Source organism: Pseudopipra pipra, chromosome 9 (assembly GCF_036250125.1).
Source record: "Pseudopipra pipra isolate bDixPip1 chromosome 9, bDixPip1.hap1, whole genome shotgun sequence".
Taxonomy (NCBI): domain Eukaryota; kingdom Metazoa; phylum Chordata; class Aves; order Passeriformes; family Pipridae; genus Pseudopipra; species Pseudopipra pipra.
Window position 1 is genome coordinate 6682675 of NC_087557.1, and position 22998 is coordinate 6705672.

At 54.6% G+C, this 22998-nt stretch overlaps 1 protein-coding gene across 5 annotated transcripts in view; it reads right to left on the reverse strand.

Annotated features, from left to right (window-relative positions):
• Positions 1–22998, reverse strand: part of LOC135418754 (myomegalin-like) — a 35504-nt gene that overhangs the window by 2452 nt on the left and 10054 nt on the right. For 2 of the 5 annotated variants that reach the window (XM_064664351.1, XM_064664352.1), the window contains exons 1-31: positions 21426–22779; positions 17815–17934; positions 16077–16196; positions 15713–15805; positions 15379–15594; positions 14691–14849; positions 14211–14324; positions 13617–13754; positions 13139–13318; positions 12696–12890; positions 12205–12348; positions 11108–11186; positions 10480–10568; positions 10180–10296; positions 9600–9737; positions 9170–9282; positions 8344–8471; positions 4894–4985; positions 4624–4772; positions 4207–4522; positions 3947–4115; positions 3698–3814; positions 3144–3618; positions 2699–2934; positions 2454–2505; positions 1956–2173; positions 1611–1805; positions 840–1061; positions 531–662; positions 282–401; positions 17–194 (exon numbers count right to left, since the gene is read on the reverse strand). In XM_064664351.1, the coding sequence (XP_064520421.1) occupies positions 17–194; positions 282–401; positions 531–662; positions 840–1061; positions 1611–1805; positions 1956–2173; positions 2454–2505; positions 2699–2934; positions 3144–3618; positions 3698–3814; positions 3947–4115; positions 4207–4522; positions 4624–4772; positions 4894–4985; positions 8344–8471; positions 9170–9282; positions 9600–9737; positions 10180–10296; positions 10480–10568; positions 11108–11186; positions 12205–12348; positions 12696–12890; positions 13139–13318; positions 13617–13754; positions 14211–14324; positions 14691–14849; positions 15379–15594; positions 15713–15805; positions 16077–16196; positions 17815–17934; positions 21426–22574 (5963 nt within the window). In that variant the 5' untranslated portion in view covers positions 22575–22779. Of the gene's footprint in view, positions 1–16; positions 195–281; positions 402–530; positions 663–839; positions 1062–1610; positions 1806–1955; positions 2174–2453; positions 2506–2698; positions 2935–3143; positions 3619–3697; positions 3815–3946; positions 4116–4206; positions 4523–4623; positions 4773–4893; positions 4986–8343; positions 8472–9169; positions 9283–9599; positions 9738–10179; positions 10297–10479; positions 10569–11107; positions 11187–12204; positions 12349–12695; positions 12891–13138; positions 13319–13616; positions 13755–14210; positions 14325–14690; positions 14850–15378; positions 15595–15712; positions 15806–16076; positions 16197–17814; positions 17935–21425; positions 22780–22998 lie in introns of those variants that run through there. The other 3 variants (XM_064664350.1, XM_064664349.1, XM_064664354.1) reach the window with 2 other exon arrangements.

Genomic DNA, 22998 nt, shown 5'->3' on the forward strand with positions numbered 1-22998 from the left:
GTGCCCCAAACCTTACCTGTTGTTGTCCTCCTGCAGAGAGAGCCGCTCGTCCCGGAGCTGCCGGACACTCTCTTGGCACTCAGCGAGCTCTTCTGCCAGCCTCCGCTGCTTCCCACGCCTCTGGCCCAGCTCTGCTTCAGCCTCCCGTACCCGGGAGCAGGCAGACAGGAGTGCCTTCTGCACCCGCACCAGCTCTGCTTGACAGAGACCATGGAGGTGTCACCGCCACCCCACTCAGCCCTCTGGGACTGAGACCCAGTATGCTGGTGGCCCAGCCCTACCTTGGGAGAGGTGGTCCCGCTGGAGCCGCACGGTCCGGTTTTCCTCACGCAGAGCCTGGTTCTCCCCGCTCAGCTGCAGCCCCAGCTCCGGTGTCTGGGCATAGACATCACTGGGCAATCCTGCAGAGGGGACCAGCGCTGAGTTGCTCTCCCCAGTGCCCCACTGTACACGGGGTGAGCACCCTCCCCGTGCAACAGGGTGTGCAGAGCCTGGGACCCCGGCAGCCCTGGCCCAGTGCAGCCCCGTACCGCTGGCCTTGCTGGTGGAGGCCAGGCGGCGTTCCAGCTGCTCCCGGAGCCGGTCGTTGGTGCAGATGGACTCCTCGAGGCGCTGGCGCAGGCTGCGGATCTCCACCAAGTGTTCCTCCAGCAGGTCTGCCCCTGCCACAGCCAAGGAGAGGGCTCAGGGCAGGAAGGGCAGTGCCATCTGCCTCATGCCATCCCCACTATCCTGCCCCATGCCAGAGTCATGTCCCACAGTCATTCTGGTGCCAGATCTCCTCCCTGTTCCCCCACACACACATAGGATGCCCCTGTGGTCTCCAACACGGACCATACCTGTTAGCTTCTGGCTGGAAGTGCACCCCAATGGCAGGGCCCCATAAGGTGTCTGGCCAGGTGGGGGTACGTCCCAGAGGACACGGGCTGAGGTGGCCCCGGGGAGCTCAGCCAGGCTCTGCAGTGCACCGTGCTGGCAGAACGATGCCGGGGCTTTGCTGCCCTCTCCAAAGGGGCCCAGTGGGACTGTAGGCTTTGCTGGTGCCACAGGCAGTGCCACACCTCCACGCACAGGGCAAATCAGGGAGGAGAAGGACAATGAGCAGGGACGAAAAATGAGGCAACACACTCCTATCATGTGCTTTTTGCCCCCTTCTCGCTCTGCCCAACAGTGCAGCCCAGTGTCCCCCCACAGTGATCCTCCATCACTTGACCTCCCACCCTGATCAAACCCACTCCTGCTGAAGAGCAGAGTTTCTCCCAGAGCTTGCTGATTATGGGACACAAAGTAGAGGGTCCCAGCCCCACTCCTACAGAACAACTAGCTAAACCACCCTTTCCCAAAGGCCCTGGGATACCAAAGTGCCCACACCAAGGGCTAGTGTTGCCTCCAGCTGTGTCCATTCCACCCACCAAGACCTCTCTGCACAAGAGCTACATGTCCCCATCATCTGTCAGCCAGAGAGATAGGACCCAACCTCAAAACCATAGCCCCAAGAAGCAGAAGGTCCAGGGCAGGACAGGCAGGTCAGAGAGGGTGGGAGGGGATGAGGCACAGCACAGCATGCAGGGCAGGCAGGACCAAACCCAAGCCAGAGTCAGCGTGCTCACTTTCTCCCAGTTGCCTCTGGAGCACCTGCAGTTCCTGTTGTGCCTCAGCCAGGGAGCAGACAGAGGTCCCACAGCAGCCCAGGAATGGTGGGGCCGTGGGAGGGGGGGGCCCAGCAGACAAGAAGGGGGACAGCCCAGGGGCCAGTGCAGGCAAGGGGGCACTAACAGGTTTGGACAAGGAGTCCAAGTGATGGCCTAGAGATAGGAGAGAGAGATGTTAGCGTGGCTCTGGCTCAGCCTAGCAAAGATCCCTTCTCCCTGGGGGCACTGGGCACCCTGGCACACCCCAAGCAGCCAAGTCCACATGTCCAGAGGTGGTTGTGGCCCCTGGTCACCCTGCAGTACCTGTGAGTTGGGCAGGCTCCTCATGGCACTGACTGCACTCGCTGGCTGCATCCCCATCAGAGCAGGGCTCCAGCCCCTCAGACGTGAAGGAGGAGCTCGTGGCAGAGTGGGATGACTCGGAGGGTGGGCAGCTGCTACCTGGGGACTCAGAGCGGTCCTGCAGCTTCACCTCCAGGCTCTCAATCACCTTCTCCTTCTCCTGGAGCTTCCGGCTGAGCCTGCAGGGGTAGCCTGTCACCTAGGCTGGCAGGTCAGGGTGACCTTCATCCCCCAGCTCTTTCCTACATGACACCCCACACGGCATGTCCCACTTGTGATGCAAGGCTGCTCGGAGACATGGAGCACCCATAGGGGTCCCCAGCTGCAGAGGTAGCCCCAGGATCTGTGCCTGAAGCAGAGATATTGAGGGCATCCTGGGCCCCCCACCCCAAGAGCAGTGATAGACCCCGGGGTGCCCACACCAAGCAGGTCCCATGAACCCTCCCTGGGAACAGGTACCTCAGTGCCAGGAGTTCATGACTAGTTTTATCCTCCCCATCTTGTCGATCTCCTGAAAAACCAAGGCAGAGAAGAGCCAGTCAGTGTCTCCATGCCTAAGGATGCCCAGCCCCAAACAGAGCAGGACAGCACAGCCCAGCACAAGATGTCTGAGTGGCTACAGCCCTTCACCCACCAAAGCATCCCTTCCTCACCTGTTGTGCACCCACAATACCCATTCCCACTGGCCCCCTAAAGGTACTTACTGGTGCCCAGCTTGTCGCTGAGCCTCTCAGCCAGCTGCCTGCCCTGGGCCAGCTGCTCTCGAAAGCCCTGGCCCAGGTAGTAGTCGATGTCAGTCCCGCGGAGCAGGTCCTCGAAGGACCGCAGGGCGTCCCGCAGGTGCTGGGCCAGGCTGCGGCTCACGCCCCGGCCCTCCCGCAGCATCTGCCGCAGGTGGGAGAGCTCCCGAGCCTGTGCCTGGATCAGCGAGTTGTACTTCCTGGGAGAGATGGGCAGGCAGGGCATTGGCAGGGCAGTCAGACTCCCTGAGAGTGCCGTGGAGGGAGTCTGTGCACTGTCTCTACCCCACCATGCAAACACCCCAGGAACCTGGCTGCAGGGAAAACATGCAACAGGGAGCCACCACCCTTGAGAAATTCCTGCGGACCCCCGTAGCCCCCCATCCAGTCCCAGTCCCCAGGACCATACCCTGGCCAAGTGGCAGACTGCAGCTCCTTGGGCAAAGCCCCTCCAGGCTTGGCTGAGGGCAGCTGTGCCTCGAGGAGGGCGACACGGTGCACCAGGCTCTGCAGGTCACGGTGTGCCCGCAGGGCGGGCGGGCAGAGGGGGCCATGGCCATCCGACTGCCAGCCCTCATCCTCATCAGTGAGGCTGTGGGCTGGGGAGACCAAGGCCTTGGGACCTGGTAGAGGCCGCTCAGCACCCGAGGTGTAGCCACTGGTGACGGAGATGGAGCGGGCACGGCGCTGCAGGCTCTGGATCACCTTGTTGGCATTGAGCAGCTGTGCCTTGAGGTCCTGGATGTGCTGGTGCAGGGCCCCCACATCCTCCAGGGCCATGACTTTCTGGGCAGTCTTGCCTGCTCTGGGCACCCCTAGCTGGCATGGGGACCCCAGCTCCTCGCCCAGGCTGAGCTCGCTGAACACATCTGGCTCCTCACACTCTGTAGAGGGCACAGTGTGTCATTTCTCCATGCCAGGTAGGCAAAGCATAGGGATCCCTGGAACCTTGGCTCTCCTTACCAGGGCTGGTGGTCTCATCCCGGTCAGCCTCAGTCTCACTTCGTCCACACGTCTCATAGCCCAGGTCCTGGAAGTCCACCTGCACTTGCTTGCTGAGCTGCTGGGTGTGAGGTTCACCTGCTGGGCAGCCCATTCAGCTCAGGGTCCTCCCCGGGCAGGATTCACCACCCCTGCCCCATGCACAGCACAGTGCACAGAGCATGCCAGGCTCGGCACAGACTCCCTGTCCCACCCGCTGTCTTAACTCACGGAGCAGGACGTGGTACTTCTCCAGCTGCTCGGCTTGTGCCCGCACTGTGGCCTCTGAGGCGGCAAGCTTGTCCTGCAGCTCCTGGCACTGCCTTTGGCCCTGTGCCACCTGGGAATGCAGCTCTGTGCCCAGCCCTGGCCAACCCCCACCGGGAACGGTGCCCTCCACCTGCCAGATGGGAGATGAGCTATCAGCCCCCCATTTCCACCCTCATCCCCATCTCTATCCTCATCCCCATTCTAGTCCCCTGTGCACTTACGTGGCTCCCATCCCCTCCACCCAGGCTTCCAGGGCAGGGTCTCTTGGGCATGTCATCCTGGGATCGTGCCTCCAGTGCTGGGCGTTTGGTGGGCACAGTTCCCCTCTCTGCTGGGACCCCCTGGCCATCCCCACTGCCTCCGGCCGGGCGGTCCCCGAGGGAACTGCGGGTCTTCCGCTGCAGCCTGTGGGTTTCAGAGGCCAGGGGGCTGCCCAGCCCAGCCTCCTCCTGCTCCCCGCCCTCCAGCAGCGATGTGGCTTCACCCATCCGCTCCTTCAGCTCCGCATTTTCCAGGCACAGGCTCAGCATCGCCTTCCTAGGGGCACAAGGCACTGTGAAGGGCAGGCAGAGGCTGGGATGCAGGGTGTCCCCTCCAGCCACTGCCACCCGCTGGCTCCAGAGTCACGGAGTTCTTGCCTGATGTGGGAGACAGAGGAGAAGCCGGCTTCCTCCAGCTGTGCCTTCAGCTCCCGCAGCTCTTCTTCAGCTCGCAGCTCCCGCTCTGGCACGGTGGGCGCTGTTCTCCTTTCGGTGCTCCCACTTTCCTTAAGGGCCCGGGGGCTGCTCTAGAGGGACAAAGACAGAGGGTGATGGGGGCGTTTCCAAAGGGGCTAGGACACAGTTTGGCAGTGGTGCAGTGCCCAGTTCTGCCACCCCTGTTCCCAGTGTCGCGCTGCCCTGACTCACGTGCTGGGTTGCCACGCCACGGGTTGTCTCCTCCTTCATGCCGTCGGTGAAGTTGGTGCTGGCAACGTTGGCGTCTGTGCCCGCAGCCTGACCTAGGGGACAGCACAGCACAAGGCACTCAGAGGATTGGCACTGGCAGCACTGCCTCTGCACTCTCCTCCCTAGTGATGCCCATGGCCACTGTGGGCAGCCCCGGGGCAGGTGACTGCTTCATACACACCTGGTGCTCGGGCACTTCCAGCAGGACCGAGGTTTCCCTACTGTCCCTGTGCCCTTCTATCCCCCCTCTGCATGCTGGAGTTCCAACCCAGCATCCTGTGCTGGCCCATCAGTGAGGGAGGGGACAGCACCCCAGCACTGGTATCTGCCCCATCCACATCTCTGCTTTCTCACCACCTTGTGCTTGCTGCCCTGACAGACGTGCACACACACCACCCACTCTGCAGCCACTTCACAAGACACAGCAGCAGCAGCAGCATGAGTTTGGTCAGGGAGCCTTGTTGGCACTGCCTCAGCCTGGTGTTGGGGGCCTGACTGCCCAGGCAGAGGTAGGTTGGGAGGCACTATCAGCCACCCTTCTCGCATTGCCCAAGCCCTGCTGTCAGGCATGGCCTTGGGCTCTTTCAAAGTCCTGCACTGGCTTTGCAGAGGTAAATGGACACTTGTGTCCCATACCACAGTGCCTGGGGGCTTTGGGCTGAGCTGAGGTTATGCTTTTCTTGCTTGCACACAGCTCTGCTACTGGGCCCTTGATGCAAAACCCTGGGTGAGGACTTACAACGCCTGCCTAGGCAGCTGGGACATGGGTGTACCCCCAATCCCTCTTCCTCCCAGGGAGACGGGTGCTTGGACAGGGCCCCAGACTTTCCCCTGGGGCTGTGCAGCGTCAGGTCTCACAGCTGCCTTTGCACCAAAGGAGAGGCAGCTGCTTTGCCTGTGGCCAAATCCATCACCATTAGGTCTGGAGCTCCTGGGCAAGGCTGAACACAGAGCAGGGGATAACAGAGAAATCGCAGCAGGAGAGATGCCAAGCATCGCTGGTGAAGGGGAAGCCAGCAAGGAAGCACGTGGCTCTCAGGAGGAATAGCTATGGACCAGCCAGGAGCATGCCTTGCAGCAGGGCAGGCATTTGCACAGCACACTGTCCACAGCACTGGTGACACACTCAGGAGACACACTCATGACAAGCAACTGCCACGAGGTTGCAAAAACCCTCAGCCAGGTGCCAAACCATGCAGGAGGATAGTTCAGTGCCTGCAGGGCCTGAAGGGTAAGGGGATGCAGACCATCAGCTGCAGCCTTTGCTGGGGGGCTGAGGGCCACATGGCTCTCAAGGTGGGTCACTGTGGCTGAAGGAGCAGAGCAGGGTGGCACACAGCCAGCACAGCTGCTCTGGGCACATAGGAGAATCAGCTCTTATGCCAGGGCACAGCATCCCACTTTTCAGCCTCACCCACAGCTCCACACAGCTCCCAGTGCTCCAGGACCAGAGAGAAAAAGGGAGCACAAATCTCAAAGAAAAATAAACCAAACAACCCCAGGGGAAGAAGAGGAATCTGGTAGTGGGGGAGCAAAGAAGTGTGTACGCAGGGCAGCTGTGCCCAGGCTGCTGTTCACCAAGTGCTTGAACCCTCCATGGCAGCAGGAGCACACCACGCTGCTCAGGTCTCTGTGTGCCACCAGCACAGGAGACAAGAGATGCAACCCCAGCACTACTTTTCCACAGACTTCTCTGTCTTTTACCCCAGCCTGAAGGCACAGAGTATTAGTTACATGGCTTGCAAATTGCATATGGCCCACAAGCACGGGACACCCAGGTGCACCAGCTGCATGGGAGCCTTCACACTGCTGTGAACAACGGAAGAGAAGCAAGGTCCACAGGAAAGTTGAGAGAGGAAGGATAGATCTCCACAAAGAGCTATGAGACAGCACAAAGAACTGCTGACAGGAGGCCAGCTCGGCATCAGTGCCAGGATGGAGGAGGGAAGGCAGAAAGGTAAGGACAGGGACACAAAGGCTCCTACAAAGCAAGAAGCAGGAGGATAAAGAGAAGATGGTGCTACACAGAGAAGTGAGAGGAAGGGAATGAGATGAAACAGAAGAAAGGAAAAGCTAACCAAACCCAGAGCTGCCCAGCAGCCTCCAGCTGTGCCCCTTCTGCCCATATGGGAACCACTGAGGTCACCACACAGCCGAGTGCTGACCCAGAGGGGCAGTCCTGACCTGCTGGGAAAGCTGTGCTGCATCCCAGCCCCATCTGAGACAGAAGAGGAGATCTCAGCAGGGGCAAAAGGAACAGGACAGCTGGTGCCCTGTGAAGCAGTCACAAGCAGCCATGCAGCAGGGCAGTCACAGGTCCGGGTGCGCAGCACAGTTCAGCCCAGTTCAGCCTCCCCAGCAAGCAGAAACAGATGCTCAGAGGTGCAAAATTTGCTCCTGCCACTTTGGGAAGTGATTACAGGACAAGAGATCCATAGCCTGCCATGTGTGGGAAGCACTGATCATTGGGAAGCTGTTGCTGCTGTTTTTCAGCTCTCCTGCCAGCCTCCACACTCTGGAGGAGCTGAAAGAGACCCTGGAAAAGGTATGCAGTGGTGCCAAGTGAGACAGCCCCCAGCAATGCAGAAATAGGGTCCTGTCCAACAGCCCAGGGGGTGCATGGAGCCTGTAAACAACATGTGGATGTACAAGTGAGGGAGCAGACCCAGCCCAGGCGCTGTCTCAGTCACACTAAACCATCTGTCAAAAAGAGGAGGAAATTCTCCCTTGAAGACTCACAAGCTAGGCTGAGACAATTAGGGAAAAAAAACCCATTCAGTAAAATCATCAATACTGGAGTAGGATTTGGTTTAAGCATAAACTGACTTGCTGGTTCTACACTCAAGTCTTGTGTAAGAGGCCCAGCCAAGTGTCACCAGGTCTTGAATTCTCTGTCTCTGGAACCCACTTTTCCATATACGCTGTCTCCCTTTGGGCCAACCACCATCAACCCAAGAGGTGGATGTCACTGGTTTAAGAAAATGGTAAGGGAATACAAAAACTCACACTCATGCACTTGGGAGATGATAGAAAACATCTGGTGTTTCCTTCAGAGATAGGGAATCTTTATTTGGCCCATGGGGGTGGGAGGAGAAGGGAGATAGAGGGAAATCAACTAAAATGGAATGATTTGAATGTGCAAATACATCAGTGGCCACCAGGGTAGGTCAGACAGGAACGTACACGAGACACGGGTGGATTGCACTGATCGCCGTTTCCGAAGCAGCTCAAAAATAAAACAAAAAAGCCCTGCACCAGTTCTACTGTACCATTACTAAGAACCAAAGCAACCCTCCCAGAGTCAGTGAGACAGGCTCGCTCGGTTAGTGAACCGTTTCCGTGGCAGGCGGGTGAGCGCCAGTGCTCAGAAGGCATGCTGGGGTAGGACTCTCACACGCTCCTGTTCCCCACCTCCTATGGCGCCCTGTGTCTCCAGCCTGCTCAAACACTCCAAGCTTCTTCCAAGAGCTTCTTCCAGCTGTCCCCGGAGCTCGTGGACCCCTTCCAGCTCCACCTGCAGAGCGTGGTCTCTCGCAGCGCTAAGCGGACACGCCGCACAGAACGGAAGAGGGTTAGACAGGCTGCAGCAAGCACACACCAAACCGGCCCCTCCATCCACACTGACGTTGACTCCAGGCAGCTCAGCCACCTCCCGCCTCACCTCTAACCTCCCCAGAGCACAGCCATCCCCAAAAAAGGCTCCAGCCCATGCTAGGGGACTCAGAGTCACAGCTGTTCTTCAGTGCTAACCCAAGCACTCCACTTATGTGCTCTCTTGCTATCAGGTAGCTCAAATATCCCAGAGGCTGCAGCCTCATGAAGGGCATGGGATTACTGCAGGGGACAGACAACCGCCTGGATAAGCACCTAGATAGATCTTTATCAACTCAACAGCTGGTTAGGAATTTGACAGCAGTCTCTGAAAGGTGGCCAAGTGTGGGTGGGAAACTGAGCTGGGAAGGGATAAGTCAGGGAACAGAGATGGAAATCCCATGGCAACAGGGGGGAGTTTAGGGAGCATTTAAAGCTGGCCACCACAGTGTCTTGAAAGGAAAAAGCCTAAAACTTCAATTCCCAAAAAAACATTGGGCTGATGTTTTGCCTCAACTCCCTCTTTCCTCACTGAAGGCTCTCAGACTTGCAGAACAACCACTGCTTCAGGGATTGCCCCAATGAACCACCCATGCCTGTCCTGGCAGTAAAGGGCAGCACAGAGCCAAGGCACACACTCACTTACCTGTCTGGGTGTGTGTGAAACTTCACCAGGCTGCCATAGAGCTGTCTCTCTGCCTGGAGAGCCTCATTTAACCGATTCCTCTCAGCGATCAGCCCTTCCAGCATCAGTAGCAACTGATTGGAGAGAAGAGACAACATGAAGCACTTACAAACCAGACAGAAATCAAAGGAGACATTTGGCCATCCCTGAGAAACTGGGGCTTCCCCCTTCCTCTCTTGCTCATGTCCAAATTGATCCATGCCATCCCTGGACTCCCAGAAGACTCTGCCCTTTGGACAAGTGCTAAAGGGAACCAATCCTCTCCATCACACACAGCCAGCTTCCAAGAACAAGCACATCTTGGCACATCAAGAGGCTGAAAACAAAGCCTCACAACTGAGCACCAGCAGAAATATAAACACATTCAAGCCTGCCCCACATGGCACACTACCTGCTGCCTTCTGTTTCCAGCAGCCTCTTGTCCTTGTGATTCTGCCATGGCCACCTTCTCCCGAAGCACCAGCACTTCTTGTGTCAGCCTTTCCATGGCTGGAATTTCTTCAGGATCCACCAGCTGCATCTGCAGATCCTGAAAATCAACAAGTAGCAGGAGAGCTCAGTGAAGAAGGGATCAATAACAAAGACAGCTGGACCTTCACAAACCTCCCTGGAATGCAACTGCCAAAAGTTTCAAATGTTTGGAAAGATCCAGGTCTCCTAAGAAAAAAAATGCCAGAGCACCCAGAGTGGATTAGGCACAGACCACAGCCTGCAGCAAGAACTGAGAAGGGACACCATGCACTCTGATTAAAGGGCTCTCAAAGGAGGGTGTTTGGTACACAAGGAGCAAAAAGCCAAGTGACAACACTCCGGGGGTTTGTGGCCTTTACCTTCTGGCCAAAGTACCACAGAGAGCTTTAGGCAAACCATCCACAGCCAGCCAGCCATGCTGTTCTGAGGATGTGGGGAAAGAAGAGACTCCTCTGCAGCCTTTGCAGGTGGAACTGATCCACCACAGCGCAGTATCTCACCTTGATGAGGTCCTCTTTGATCTGGATGGTTCTGGTCAGGGACTCTATATCCGAGGCCTGCACCTGCAGCTCTTCCTCCTGCGTGGCCACGACAGACTGCAGAGCAGTGAGCTCCCGCTACAGAGGGAAGAGAAGCCCGTGAGAGACTTCAGAGAGCCAACATCCCCCTGCAAGCTACTGCCCCATTTCTCTCACTGGGGGTATCCTCACAATAGTGGGGTCCAAAACCTCAAGTGAGAGGCAGCCCAAAGGTCTCCTGCAAGCAAGGGAGATCAAGCACAGGCTTCATCATAAGCTCACCCTGCTTTCCCTCTCTTTCTTCGCCATTAGCTCCAGCTCCTCTTTGGCATTAACGAGATCCTTCTCCAGCTCTGCTGCTGACATTGTAACTGCAAAGACAGCTTGGTTGCAGGGATACTGCATGCCACTTCAAACCCCGGTATGATGACACAGAATCCCTCTTTGGAAAGACAGGGTCCCAATGCTTGTGCTCCCCATTGTCCCTTAGTAAATATCCTTCTTCTCTGCTTAATATTTGAACAGCAGCCCAAAGCAACAGCAACATCTCAGGCCTGCTGTTCTACCCCAGACAAATTTCAGGTGTCCTGGTCCCAGGGCAAAACCCAAACCCTGGTCCCAGGCAAAACCCAAACTTGTCTCAGCTCAGCCTGAAACAAAGTCAAAACCTTTCCACTGGACAGCATCAGATCTTGAATAGAAGCACCTCACCTCAAATCCAACACCAGCCTCTTTTTCCCTACTCCCACCCTCAGACATCACCCTAAAGAGAGGCACAGCTTTATTTCACAATATTCACTCTTGTTCTAAGCTCTTTACTCTTTCACAGTTTCATGTGACCACGTTTTCCCCACAGCAGAAAGCCCCGGTCATGTTTGGGGACCTCAAAAGAAGTTGTCACCACACTCACCTCCCTCAGCCCCGCAGCTGCTGTCCCCCTGTGAGGGTCTGGCAATGGCTGTAGCTCCAGAAGCTATTTCCAGTATTTCCTGAAAACACAAAAGCCTCCAGGTTTGCACCTTTATGGGGAATGTGCAGCTTCCCCAGAGCTCCAGGATTGCAGCAAAGCTGCTGGCTGCTCTTTTGACACCTCTGAAATGTGAGAAAACAATGAAGGGGATCTCGCCAGGCAGCAGGGAGAAGTGAATTGCACCCAGAAGCCGTGTGTGGGCAACAGGGCACTGGCCTTGCTTTATTTGTCACTGGAGTTTGCTGGCAGTGTCTTCATAGTAAGGATTAAGCAGGTTTCATGCAACTGCAGCAACCCGTCCTTCAACTGAGACTCTACAAAGACCTACATTTCCATCTAAGATGTGGCCCAGAAGGACCATGCAGGAAAGAAAACACAGAGCTTGGCCCATATACACATCCCTGGAAGTCTGTACAGTTCACTGATCCTGGGAATAGAAACCTGTTTACAGCTGCTTAAAAACATTCAACATGTCAGGTCACCAATAAACCACTGACAGCTGCTCAAGTAGGAGCGTGGCATATGTAGCCTCAGAGTTGTGTTCAGCCTCAAAGGGGGTTTTAGCAAAGCTGCTTTAAAAATACCAACTCCAATTGTGGAAGAGACAGCAAACAGCCAGCAGGCTCTGCCAAGAATTAGTGCGACCTAAAATTAGCTCTCTTGTCCCCTCCAGAATGTGACAATGTCAGGGAGGAGATTACAATACAGCAAAGCAGTCCAGCCCAAGGAAGGACTGGGTCAATGCTGAAAGGTCAGAGGGTGGATGTCTTTCATACTTTTATGTGCCCTGTGGACCCAAATGCTGCCTGATCAAAACAAAAAGAGACACTGAGTGACACAGGCTGGTGAAATCAAGATCAGAACATCCAGGCAGCATTTCTGCCCCTCAGTTTCATCTCTTCCTCCTATAGGAAGTCTCTTCCCTAATCCCACTTTCATTTCTATCATTCTCTGTGGTACTCCTCTCTCTCCCATTTTTCTGTGGCAAACAGTTCTCTCTGGAGCCCTGAGGCCACAGGCAGTCGCATGATTCTTACTTGTATGGGCTGTTTGTGCTGCTTCAACAGCCTGGCACCAGCCAAGTGGGTCCCGAAAGGCTCCTTCCCCAACACATGCTGGCGCAGCAGTTGCAGCTCACAGCTCCTTTCAGCCAAAGCCTGTGCCATCTTCTCAGCAGCCACCTGGTTGAGAGGGAAAAATAGGGGAAGGAAGGGCCATGACCAGGAGTAGGATCCCTGTCCCTCTTCTTCTTCAGAGACTAAGGGAAACCATCTCAATATTTCTCTCTCACTTGAGACTCAAAGTGCTCTGTAAACCAGCCTGGCAGCTACTGCTCCTGGCCACTCACAGCCACTCCAGTGCAGCCTCCCACCCTACTCACCAGACAGCCTCAGTGAGGCTCGGCCTCTTTATCTACAGAGGAACAAGCTCCTTCATTTCTCTCATCCCATCTGGGAGCTTCTCTTTGCTTAACAAGAGGCAGAGCCACCCACCCCAGCCTCCCACTGTGGCCCTGCACACAACTCACTCTGCTCTGCTGCTCTTTGGTGCTCATGGCCTGCAGCAGCTCCCGGATTTCGGCATCGTGCTCCATGGTCTGACGGTTTCGGTCGCTGAGGAGATCCTGCAGCATCTTCTCCTTGTGCTGGAGACGCAAGCACAGCTCCTCTGCTACCTCACTCTGCCCTGGGCCCAGCTTGCACAGTAGAGTTGCTGTAAGCTCCTGACAAGGGGGAGAAAGGGAGAGACATTGCTACCATCCAATTGAAAGTTCCTCAAGGACAAACAGCTCTTCTGCCGGGGTGTAGTTGAGAGAGCAGTGTCTCAGCAGGCACAGGTATGTACAGGTGCCAAAAGCAGACAGCTTCCAAAGCACTGTGCACAGCTGCAGGTGAGGCAGGCAGCCAGCAGGCTCTGGTCTGAGACCACTCTCTCTACCAACAAACTCAGGAAGCCAAGCTAAGGCCTTACCTCCACCTCCTTATTCCTGTCATGCAGGCAGGTTTGCAGCTGCTGGATGATCCCTTCCTGCTCCTTCTGCCTGCTGCAAGATTTGGCATCAATCTCCTCCTTGAGCCAGCGGAGGTTCTGACAGGTTGCTGAGACCTGCTCCAATTCCAGGGTTTTGGCTTTCAGGAGGCTCTCCAGGCTCTGAGGACCACAACAGAAGCAGCTCAATCAGGGACACAGACTTAATCCTCAATTAAGCAGAACTGGAAATACCAGTCTCAACTGCTAAGAGAGTCACACAGATTCACCCATCTGCTCCTGGTGCCTTCTACACCCAGAAACAGGAGTGACCCAGGAATGTGCCCCGCACACAGGGCCAGAGGAAGGCCAACACCTGCTGATGCTCTCCCCGGCAACAACCAGAGCATTCCCAGGAAGGTCTGTCTAGCAGCACCCCACAGCCAGGCTGGACTCTGCACACCCAGGAACAAGCACTCACATGAATGGTGGCCTCGTTGCTGGAGAGGACACTGCGCAGTCTTTCCAGGTCACTTCCACGCTCCCGTATTGAGAGACGGAGCTGTTGCAGCTCTTGCTCCTTCTTCTCCAGGGCACAGAACTTCTCGTCTACTGCTCGCTGTGTGAGAGGGGGGGATTGCTTAGAATGGGGCAGTAGGGCTCTGAAGCCACCACTCCCCATGTGGGTGTGAGATCCTGGATCCAAATCTCACTGAATTTTTTATATGGGTCGGAACCAACTCACTGTGTGTGCGTGTGCATGTGGGGAAGGGCTGGGCCTAGACCTGCAGGAACATGGTAAGGCCTGCACATAAGGCCTGTGCTGAGGGCACATGACAAAGCCAGAAAGCAAGGCCTGCTGCCCATGCAGAGCACATGGCAGAGCTGAAGGCCCTGCTCTGGGCAGTTTACAGCTTAATCCGGAATGCAAGAGTGGGGGACCTCAGCTCTTCCTTCCCAAAGGGCTCCTCTGGAAGGCTGAGCCATGAAGAGCATGTAGAAGATATGGTCACCCCTGGGGCCCAAAGGGTGAGCCTCAGGGACAACCAAGACATCGCCTACAATATGTGCTCACCTCCAGAGCAGCATCCCTGTCGCTGACTCGCTGCTGCAGCTTCTCCAACATGGCATTCATGGCTGCAGGGCTCTTTTCCAAGCTTCGCTGGCATTGCAGAAGCTCCCTTGATTCCTAGAGATCACACACACACAGTACAACTGTCAGTATAGAAACACCCCTGAGGGAAGCACAGGAGAATCAGAGATAATCATCTCCTTACTCTATGCTTACTTTACTCTCCACATCAAAGGGTGGTAGAGTCCCAGCAGCTGGGACAGGCTTACTAGCACCTGCCAGGGCTCACCAGGCATTGCTGTGGGCTGAGGCACTCGGATACCTGTGCTTTATTCCTCATCTAGGGAGCCCAAAAGCCTCTTTCCTTCCCTTCTTTAAAGGGTATGCATGAAAGCTATAGACAGACTTCTGCATGGCCAAGTACCAAAGGAAGAGCAGAGAACCCAATTAATTATGCTCAACTCTAATCTTTCTGCATCTCACCTGCAGAAGCTGCTCCTTGTGAGCCAGCTGCTGACTCAAACGCTGCACTCTCTGCTCCTGGGCCTGCAGCTCACGGCATTTCTCCCACTCCACAGTCTGGAGCTGCTGAGCCTTGTCCTGCAGCTCTGCCTGCAGCTGCAGTACCACAGCACGCAGCTCCTGTGAGGAAAAAGCACATATCTTGGAATTCAGTCCTCAACACACCTGTAAACAGCAGGCCAGTTTGAGAAAGCCAAGCGCAGCAAGGACTGTGAGCACAGCCAAAAGTCTTCTGCAACACTACAACTTTCACATCTCCAAACACACTTCTATGTCATGAAGTTTATATTTATCTCATTTTACAGGGTACACATCCATCTAAACCCCTCGCTCTGGCCACAGGCAGAGCTTTAGTCAATCACAGCTAAGCCGCACAACAGGGAACATTAACTTCATAACATTGCGAAAAGAGATGGGACATTTGCACCAGCCAAAGACATACAAGTGACAACATATATGCTTATCAAGTGTCTTTGCTAATTCTAAATCCTCAGATATGAGGTAAGAAAACTAGAGAGTTCTCCCTCCCACATGTGACAAGGGCTTAGGCGAGTGTGCCCAGACCGGCTTAGGCAGAAATGATGAATAGAGTGGGAGTATTGACTACATCAGTGATTCTTAAGTTATTTAAACCCAGGCTAAGTCACACCTGGTTGTGTTTCCTGGTTGCCTCTTTCTGCTGCTCTTCCTCATGCACCGTGGTCTCCAGGAGCTGGGTGGCTCTCCTGGCTTCAGCCAGTTGATGCTCTTTCTGGCGCTGAGCTCTCTTCAGTTTCTGCACTTCCAGCTTGGTGCAGAAAAGCGTGTTCTGAAGATCGAGCGGTGACATTTGCTGCTCCTGGGATGACAGCGGGCTCTCGGACACCTGGCAAAAAAACAGGGACCAGAGAAAGTCAAAAGATACTCTTCACATGAGGGATTTTAAGAATCAGGATCCCTGCAGAATGAAACCTGATGTGTTTTGGGGCTTTCCGGGGACATACCTGCAACTGCCCCAGACGGCTTCTGTGTAACATGTCCCGCAGCTTGGCCATGGTCTCGTTCTGCCCTTCGATGATACGGTACAGCTCTTCTGTCTGTGAGTCAGAGCACAGGAAGCCCAGTCATGGGCTAACGAAGCACAAACTCTCCCACCCCAAGGAGATTAGGTTAAACCTAACCCTAACCCTCCGGCCTGGATTACGACACACACATGTTAGCATCACATGAAAGAGCTTTGCAAGAAATAATTTACTGAGATCCAGGGTGCCAAGCACTGGCTTAAGCATTTCTTTTCAGCCACTGCCTACAGGGCCAGCACGCTGCCCTCTTTCAGCGAGCACCACCTTTCCCACCCAAAAATATTACCTTATTCTCTTTGCTCTTCAGGGCCTCATTCAGACTCTGGATTGTACGATCTTGCCTCTGTGATGTTTCTTGCACAGACTTTAATTCGAAATTCAATTCATTCAGCTTTTCCTGTAACAACTGAAGACAGAAATAGCTTGGGTTTGTTTGATCCTGCCTAATACTCTCTATAAACACCCTTAAGACTCCCTCCACTCCTTACTCCATACAGCCCTGGTGTTGACCAGATCAAGGTAAACGTGGCTCCCTCTAGAGTTTGTAAACACTGCTGGAGGTGGGAGGAGACCAGTGAGTAAACACAAAGCCCTCAGTGCCTCCACAGGACTTAATTCAGTGGTTCTGGTCCCTCCAAAGCAGCCCTGACCTGCAGGGTGGAGGTTTCAGGCTTAGGTTCACATATCATACTGCATCCCACATACCCCAGCAGAGTGTTGCTCAGGCTGCCCAGCAGCCTTCCCAATTTCTATCATTTAATTTCTCTTCCCTTGAAAGAAAAAGAGGCTGCTTCAGCCCAAAAAACCTCCCAAAGATCTGAAAGAAAAATATTAACGTGAAAAAGCTACACATTCACTGATCAAATCAGTGGTTTATTTAGCATCAAGTTCTGGCTTCAGCACAACAGAGCCTAGCCAGTTGTGCCAACCAGGGCGCCAACAGCACGGCTGCGAAGCAAAGGGGAACCTCTCACTAAATTACTGGTTTACAACCTGAGAAACTCTTGCCTTTAACATTCTCACACCAAGGACACTGCCACCCACTCTGACAGTTTCAGGACAGTTTGCTGCTTTCACCACAACGTTCATGACGCAGAACACGTGCAGTTACACAAGTGCTTGTTAACATTTCTAAACATGCTGCCTGTTGGCATTCTTAATGTTGGATGATACCCCTCCTGTAACAACTTACTCAAGCCTCAGTAAGCACCAAGGTGCTTGTAAACACTGCTGGAGGTGGGAGGAGACCAGTGAGTAAATTGTCACATAATTGCGTCTTGTTGCTCATTAGTTTACACACCTGTCCTGTTATCTCTTCTCTAGGAGACACTCCCCTTAAACTGTTTAAACACAACTACATTTACTGGGCCTTGGGTCTCTATTTCCGATCGACCTTTGAGGTCCAGGCAGCTCCAACACCTTATGGTTGTCCCCACATTTAACTAAATATCCCAACCAGATTTTTTTTCCCATTTTCCCAGTGGGTATAATTTACCTTAGAGTTCAAGAGCATAATTACGAAGATATACCCCTCCCAACATGTGTTAAAGTTGATGTGCCTCAAGAGAACTCAGATACATGTTTCTTTCAAAAGGAATTATTTAAATTGATATGAAAACAGGACCCCCTCTGTGCTGATCTCCCTTACTGCTTGAAAAAAGAAGGCAGCCTCCACCCCTTCTCTCCTGCATCAGGCTCAGCCCATGCAAATTCAAGAGGTAGGGAAACAACCCTGTGCATCTCTGTTTCATCAGTTCCTGGAAGGCTCACCAGGCAAGTGGAAAGTTCTTTCAAAACAATGATTTGCAAAAATAAATATGGAAAATCTACACAGCTCAGCTACAGAAAAAAAAGTAAATGATTTTAAGCTGGCAGACAAGCACTGAAAATCACACGTCAGCACACATCCTTGCTGGAAGGGAGGTGCAGGTGGCTGCCTTCAACCAGGCTAGGAGGCACCCTCCCTCCAGTGCTAACCACACCAGACTCACTAGGCACTGAATGTGCTGCTCATGAAGAAATACCTTGTTGGCAGCTTCAGACTGCTGGATTTTGCCCTGCAGCTCCGCAGCATGCAGATCGGACACGTGCTCCCCTGCTGCAGGGTCACCTGGAGCTGGCTGATGATGTTCATCCTGCAAATTCTGAAAATGAAAAAATAATTTAAAAATGAAAGAACGGCTCAGCTCTTGCACTGGTTTTTTCTATTCAGCTGTCAGCCCTCATACACCTTGCAGCAAGGGGTTAAGCATGCCCCCTTGTGCTTTTCCAGCTGTCTGTGATACATTCTCCTGCCTGTGTTTCCCTTCACCTGGGAGGCAGGCTGGCACCTGGCAGCTCTCTGCTTGACCTGCCAGAAGTGCCCTGCTGCCCCGAGGCTGTGGTTGGGCTCCCTGTCTCTCCTCACTCCTGTACCAGGAACCCAGCAGCTCTGACCACTGCAGGCAGATGACGGATCTCGACCCCACACCCAAGCCACATCCCTGAAACCTCCTCTCCTTCCCATGTGCCCTGTTGGTTTAAAAAAGCTTCAAAACCAGCACCAAACTGGTTTCCATGCTCTGCCAAGCTTCTGTGTCTTCATGAAGCCCACAACCTTCAATCCTTCCCACCAGTTCCCCTCCTGCCATGATTAGCAGTCACACACACCCCCTGGCTGTGAACCCCCTCCACTCTAGACTCTCCTTCACAGCTCCACGTGCTCCAGCATCCACACCCCTGTACAATTCCCTACAGCTCCTCAAGCAAATTCAGTGCCACAGCTGAGATTTTTTTTTTTTTTCATGACACATACCCATTTACTGAGAATGTAAACAGCCTACTTTGTGATGCATGGCCTGCCAGACCCGGCTGGCTGAGCACACACTAATCCCTTGTCATCCCTCCTTACTATTTCTCTGCCTCCCGCCCAGTGAGTTAACTCCTTAGGGCAGCACTCAATGGCAGCCTCCCTTCCCACCCCTCACAGGACTCCTTCGGTATTCCTGAATATCATCGGTGACATGACACTGACTGTACTGGTGCCTGGTGTAAGTGGAAGCCCTGGCAAGCACAGGTTTGCAGTGTAGAGGCCATGGCAACCTGGCAGGGCTTTTTGGAGCACGCACAAAGCAGCACCAGCTCCAGGCAGTGCAGCACAACGAGAGCAGTCAGCTCTGATTACCCCTGCCAGGGTGAATCCTCATCTTCAGCAGCCACAGCAATGTGCCGTCTCTGGAAAAGCCAGGCAGCACAGGGAAGCTCCCCCAGGTGTCTGCACTGCCCCTCCCACACAGGAGCTTCCTTACAGAAACACTGCTTCCCTTTACCCTGATGTTAAGATTTTAGTGAAAACTTAAGACAGTCGCGAAAAGTAATTTCAAATTTTCCCAGCCAGAAGGCTCTGGATCAGACAGGGAGAGATGCCAGATTGTGTCACACAGCCCCTATTTTGAAATAAGGTTGATGAAAAGAAAACAGAGAGGAAAAAAAGGAAAGCACACATTTCCTCACAATTTGCACATTCGGAAAAAAAAAAAAAAAGCGGCGGCAGAAAGCCTGGAAAGAGCTAAGAGCAGAGAGGGCAAAGGGAGAAAGACAGAGCCAGCTCCAGAGTCCAAAGTTCCAAAGCCCAAGCTGCTTCCCTCGTGCTTCCCTGCAGCCATGTCAGGAGCAGAGCTCCCCAGCAGCATCTTACTAACAAGCAGCACAGCCCCAGCAATGCCAGCACACGCTGACCCAGACAGAACGCTTCTTTAAAAAGTAATAATCACGGCATTATCCAAGCCTGCCAAGCTCAGATCTGCCCAGAACAGCGGGGAGGGGAGTGGCTGGCAGCAGGGCACTGCCTCCCTCGCTGCCAGCACGGCACCGCGGGCAGCTGCGGGAGCGTCTGACAAAGGCGCCGTTTGGTGGCACTTTCCTGGGGCTGTCGTGGGGAAAGGAAGGAATTGCTGGTTCAAGAAAACGCCCAAGAAGACAGTACCTACAAGGTCACACGCCCCGACACCAGACTGCTCAGTAAAGTTTAAGAACTGCAGTTTCCCATAGAAAGAACTGTGGTCCTATATGTCCTGGATACTCCTTTTGCATTTATGCACAGGAATCGCTGGACAGCAGAACCCGACTTTTAGAAGGAGCATCGCTTTTACAAAGAGAAAGAAAAACAATTTGTACAAGAACTATTGAGCTTACTAGCTGCATCTGCCTTCCCATTTTTGCTGTTAAAGCCATCCAAAGGATTAAGCCCTTGCCACTTCAGCTAGAATCTGTGCCGAAGACCTGCTGCTGTCACGGCCAGAAACAGGCAGTAAAAAATCCTGCAGGATGAATTCCTGGCAAGGATGGTCAGATGGCAGAGGCCGGAGAAACTCCTCAAATGCAGTTCCCAGACGAGGATGGGCATGTGTGACACAAAGCCAAGCTGTAAACACGACACGTTGACTCTGCCACGTTCTCTGTTCAGAGAAAGCCCATTTATACGCTGCAAACACATCCCATGCAGTGAAAATCAGCAGCATCGATGCCCTGGTTCACATCCTCAGCCCCTGGCTGCCAGCGCGATGCCTTTGTGCTGCAGATGAAAATTAGCGTTCCTACATTCCTCTCTACAGCATTTCTGGAGCAGGCTTTTATGGAAAAGCACATAGCTCTCGGGAACGCCCGAGCAGATAGGGCAGCAAGCAGCGCCCGGCTAAATAGGAAGCGCAATTCAGCACTGCCACAGTTGCCATAGTAATAAACGACCACTTTTCTAACCCCCCAGGCTACCTACACCATTAGGCAGCACTAAGGCTGCTAATGGGCATGCAATTAGGCTGACATGGATATTCCTGAATTGAAGCTGACGGAGGCCTTCATTCATTAAGGAAAGTGGTAAAGAAGTTACAAGTTCAGCTTTTTGACTGCACACTAATGCAGATTTCATTAAAGCCAGCAAAACGGAGGCAACCTGGAGCTAGGATTGCTGCGAAGGCAGATAACAGCAACCCAAAAGCAGGAGCTTTTGTCGCCTCTCAGCAACACCTACCGTTAATTGATGAATCTTTTCAAAGGATCAGAAAATAAACCAATTATCTGGAATACCAACCCTAAAGTCATCCTCTGGCACAAATCCACCTGCAAGGAAAACACCTGTCCCTCAGGGCACGCACCACTGATGCCTGGGCGGATCTGCAAGTCGGGCAGGTTGGAGGCCTGACCTGCAGAGGCAGGGCTGAAGGCAGGCGTTCCTCACACTCAGCCATTACTCAGGCACAAAGAAAACACATCTGCTGGAAAACACATGCCCAGAAGCCTAAAACATTCCCTTTGGTTGCGGATAAAAGGGACACCGACTTCTCCAAGAGAAAGCTGAAGTGAAGTTGGTGCTTTCTCAGCAGGAGAATGACAAAGAGCTTAGACCCATCTAGCAGGCTGCATTGTCAGAGAGGACTGACTGGGGAGGAGGGAGGTTAATTTCCCAGAACACAGGGAGGAAACAGGCGACAGGAGAATGACAGAGAAGCAGCACACCTAAAAAGGACCGAGCTGCCTATTCTTAGCCCTGTTTCAGCGACACGTGGCTATCTGTATTATCTCAGCACAGAAGAATCCCCAGTGGGCTCAGCGTCGGACCACGAGGACGCTGCTCAATGGGCAGCACCATGACCTCTACCTGTACCCGCAGCGGCATATAATCCTCACAGAGGTCATCCCACAGCTCCTGCAGTTCAGAAATCTCCAGGGAGAGACCCAAAGGAGCTCTGGGAAACGATTTTCTGTCTGTGTTCAGGACGGCAGAACCAGCACACGCTAAGCCAGCAGAAGCACTGCCATCTGCCAAGTCACGGCTGAGCTTGGGGTGGGGCAAGCTGGACTTCACAGGAATAGGTAGCCGGCTCCCTCGGGGGCTCTGAAGGGGTTTGTAGTCCAAAGTCTTGATCAAATTGAGGGCCAACTCCAGCCTGTTCCCACTCAGTGAAGAGTTTGGGGTCATGCGGTCATCTGAGAAATCATCACATTTCCCATTCCCTTTCACCCCCTTATCTGCATCTTCCTCCTTCTGCTGCGGAGGGCTCGCCTCCACGGTGGTGTCCAGGGACTCAACAGAGGACGCAGGTGTGCCTTCCTCCATGCTCTCCCCATCCACAGCCACTCTGGAGCTGGTGGACTCGGCCGCATCACACACGGACGACTCCTCGTTGCCCATGCTGGCTGACCACCGGCTGGACAGCCCGCAAGAGATGCTCCTGGCCACCTTTCGTGGCACTTTGCAAATGGCTTCATAGTCGGCGTCGGCCACCCGCAGGGCGGCACAGCCCCGGCAGCGCCGCGGGCGGCTCCCGGCTCCCTCCGAGCCGTGGCAGCTGTGCGGCTCCAGGCTGTGCTCCTCCTGATCCGTCCAGTACTCAAACCCAGAATAAGCGAAGTCCTCCTGCAGCAGGGCAGCATACCGTGCATCAGGCAGGCTAGAAAGGTCCACGGTCCCATCCCCAGCCCTGTCTTCCGCGCTGGATTCGTCGTTGTTCCTGCGGTACATGCTGGCGATGCAGAACTTGAGGCGGTCCTTCTCCAGCAGCAGCTTCTGCAGGCGCTCGATGGAGAGCGCTTCGATGCGGGCGATGACCGTGTCGAACCTGTAGATGCGGTCCAGCATGAAGGCACACTTGCTGCAGGCGAACTCGGACCTGCCATCCCGGCACAGCTCCCTGCCCAGGACGTGGGAGAGCAGCACCTGGAGGTTCAGCTTGGCCGCCGTGTGGAAGATCCATCGCCGCTGGTTGCCGCACAGCTCCCGCGCGCAGATCCGGCAGGTCTCCTTCATCCTCCCTCCCTCCCGACCCCACCCGAACCTGCTCCTGGGGGCTCCCACCAGACCTTCCCGAGCTCAGCGCATCTCAATCCCTGAGCCCACCGGCACGTCTCACGGACGGCACCGATCCCCCCTTTTAGGGTAGGGTGAGACGCCGGGACTCCTGATGCTACAGCAACATCCCACCCTACACCGCCTCCTTCACATCTTCACAACCACACCTGGGCTGCCCCCCCTCCTGGTGTCCCCCCGATGCTGCCCCCTCTCCTCACAGCTCGCCCCCCCGCGATGCTGCCCCCTCTCTCCTCACAGCCCCCGTCCCCGGGGCTGCCCCTCACCCCGGGCTGCCCCCGCCCCGCCGCCCCCCGGCCCCTCGCCCCCAGCCCGGAGGATGCTCCTGCCACGGCGGCGCCCGGCTTCTGGATCAGGTTTCAAG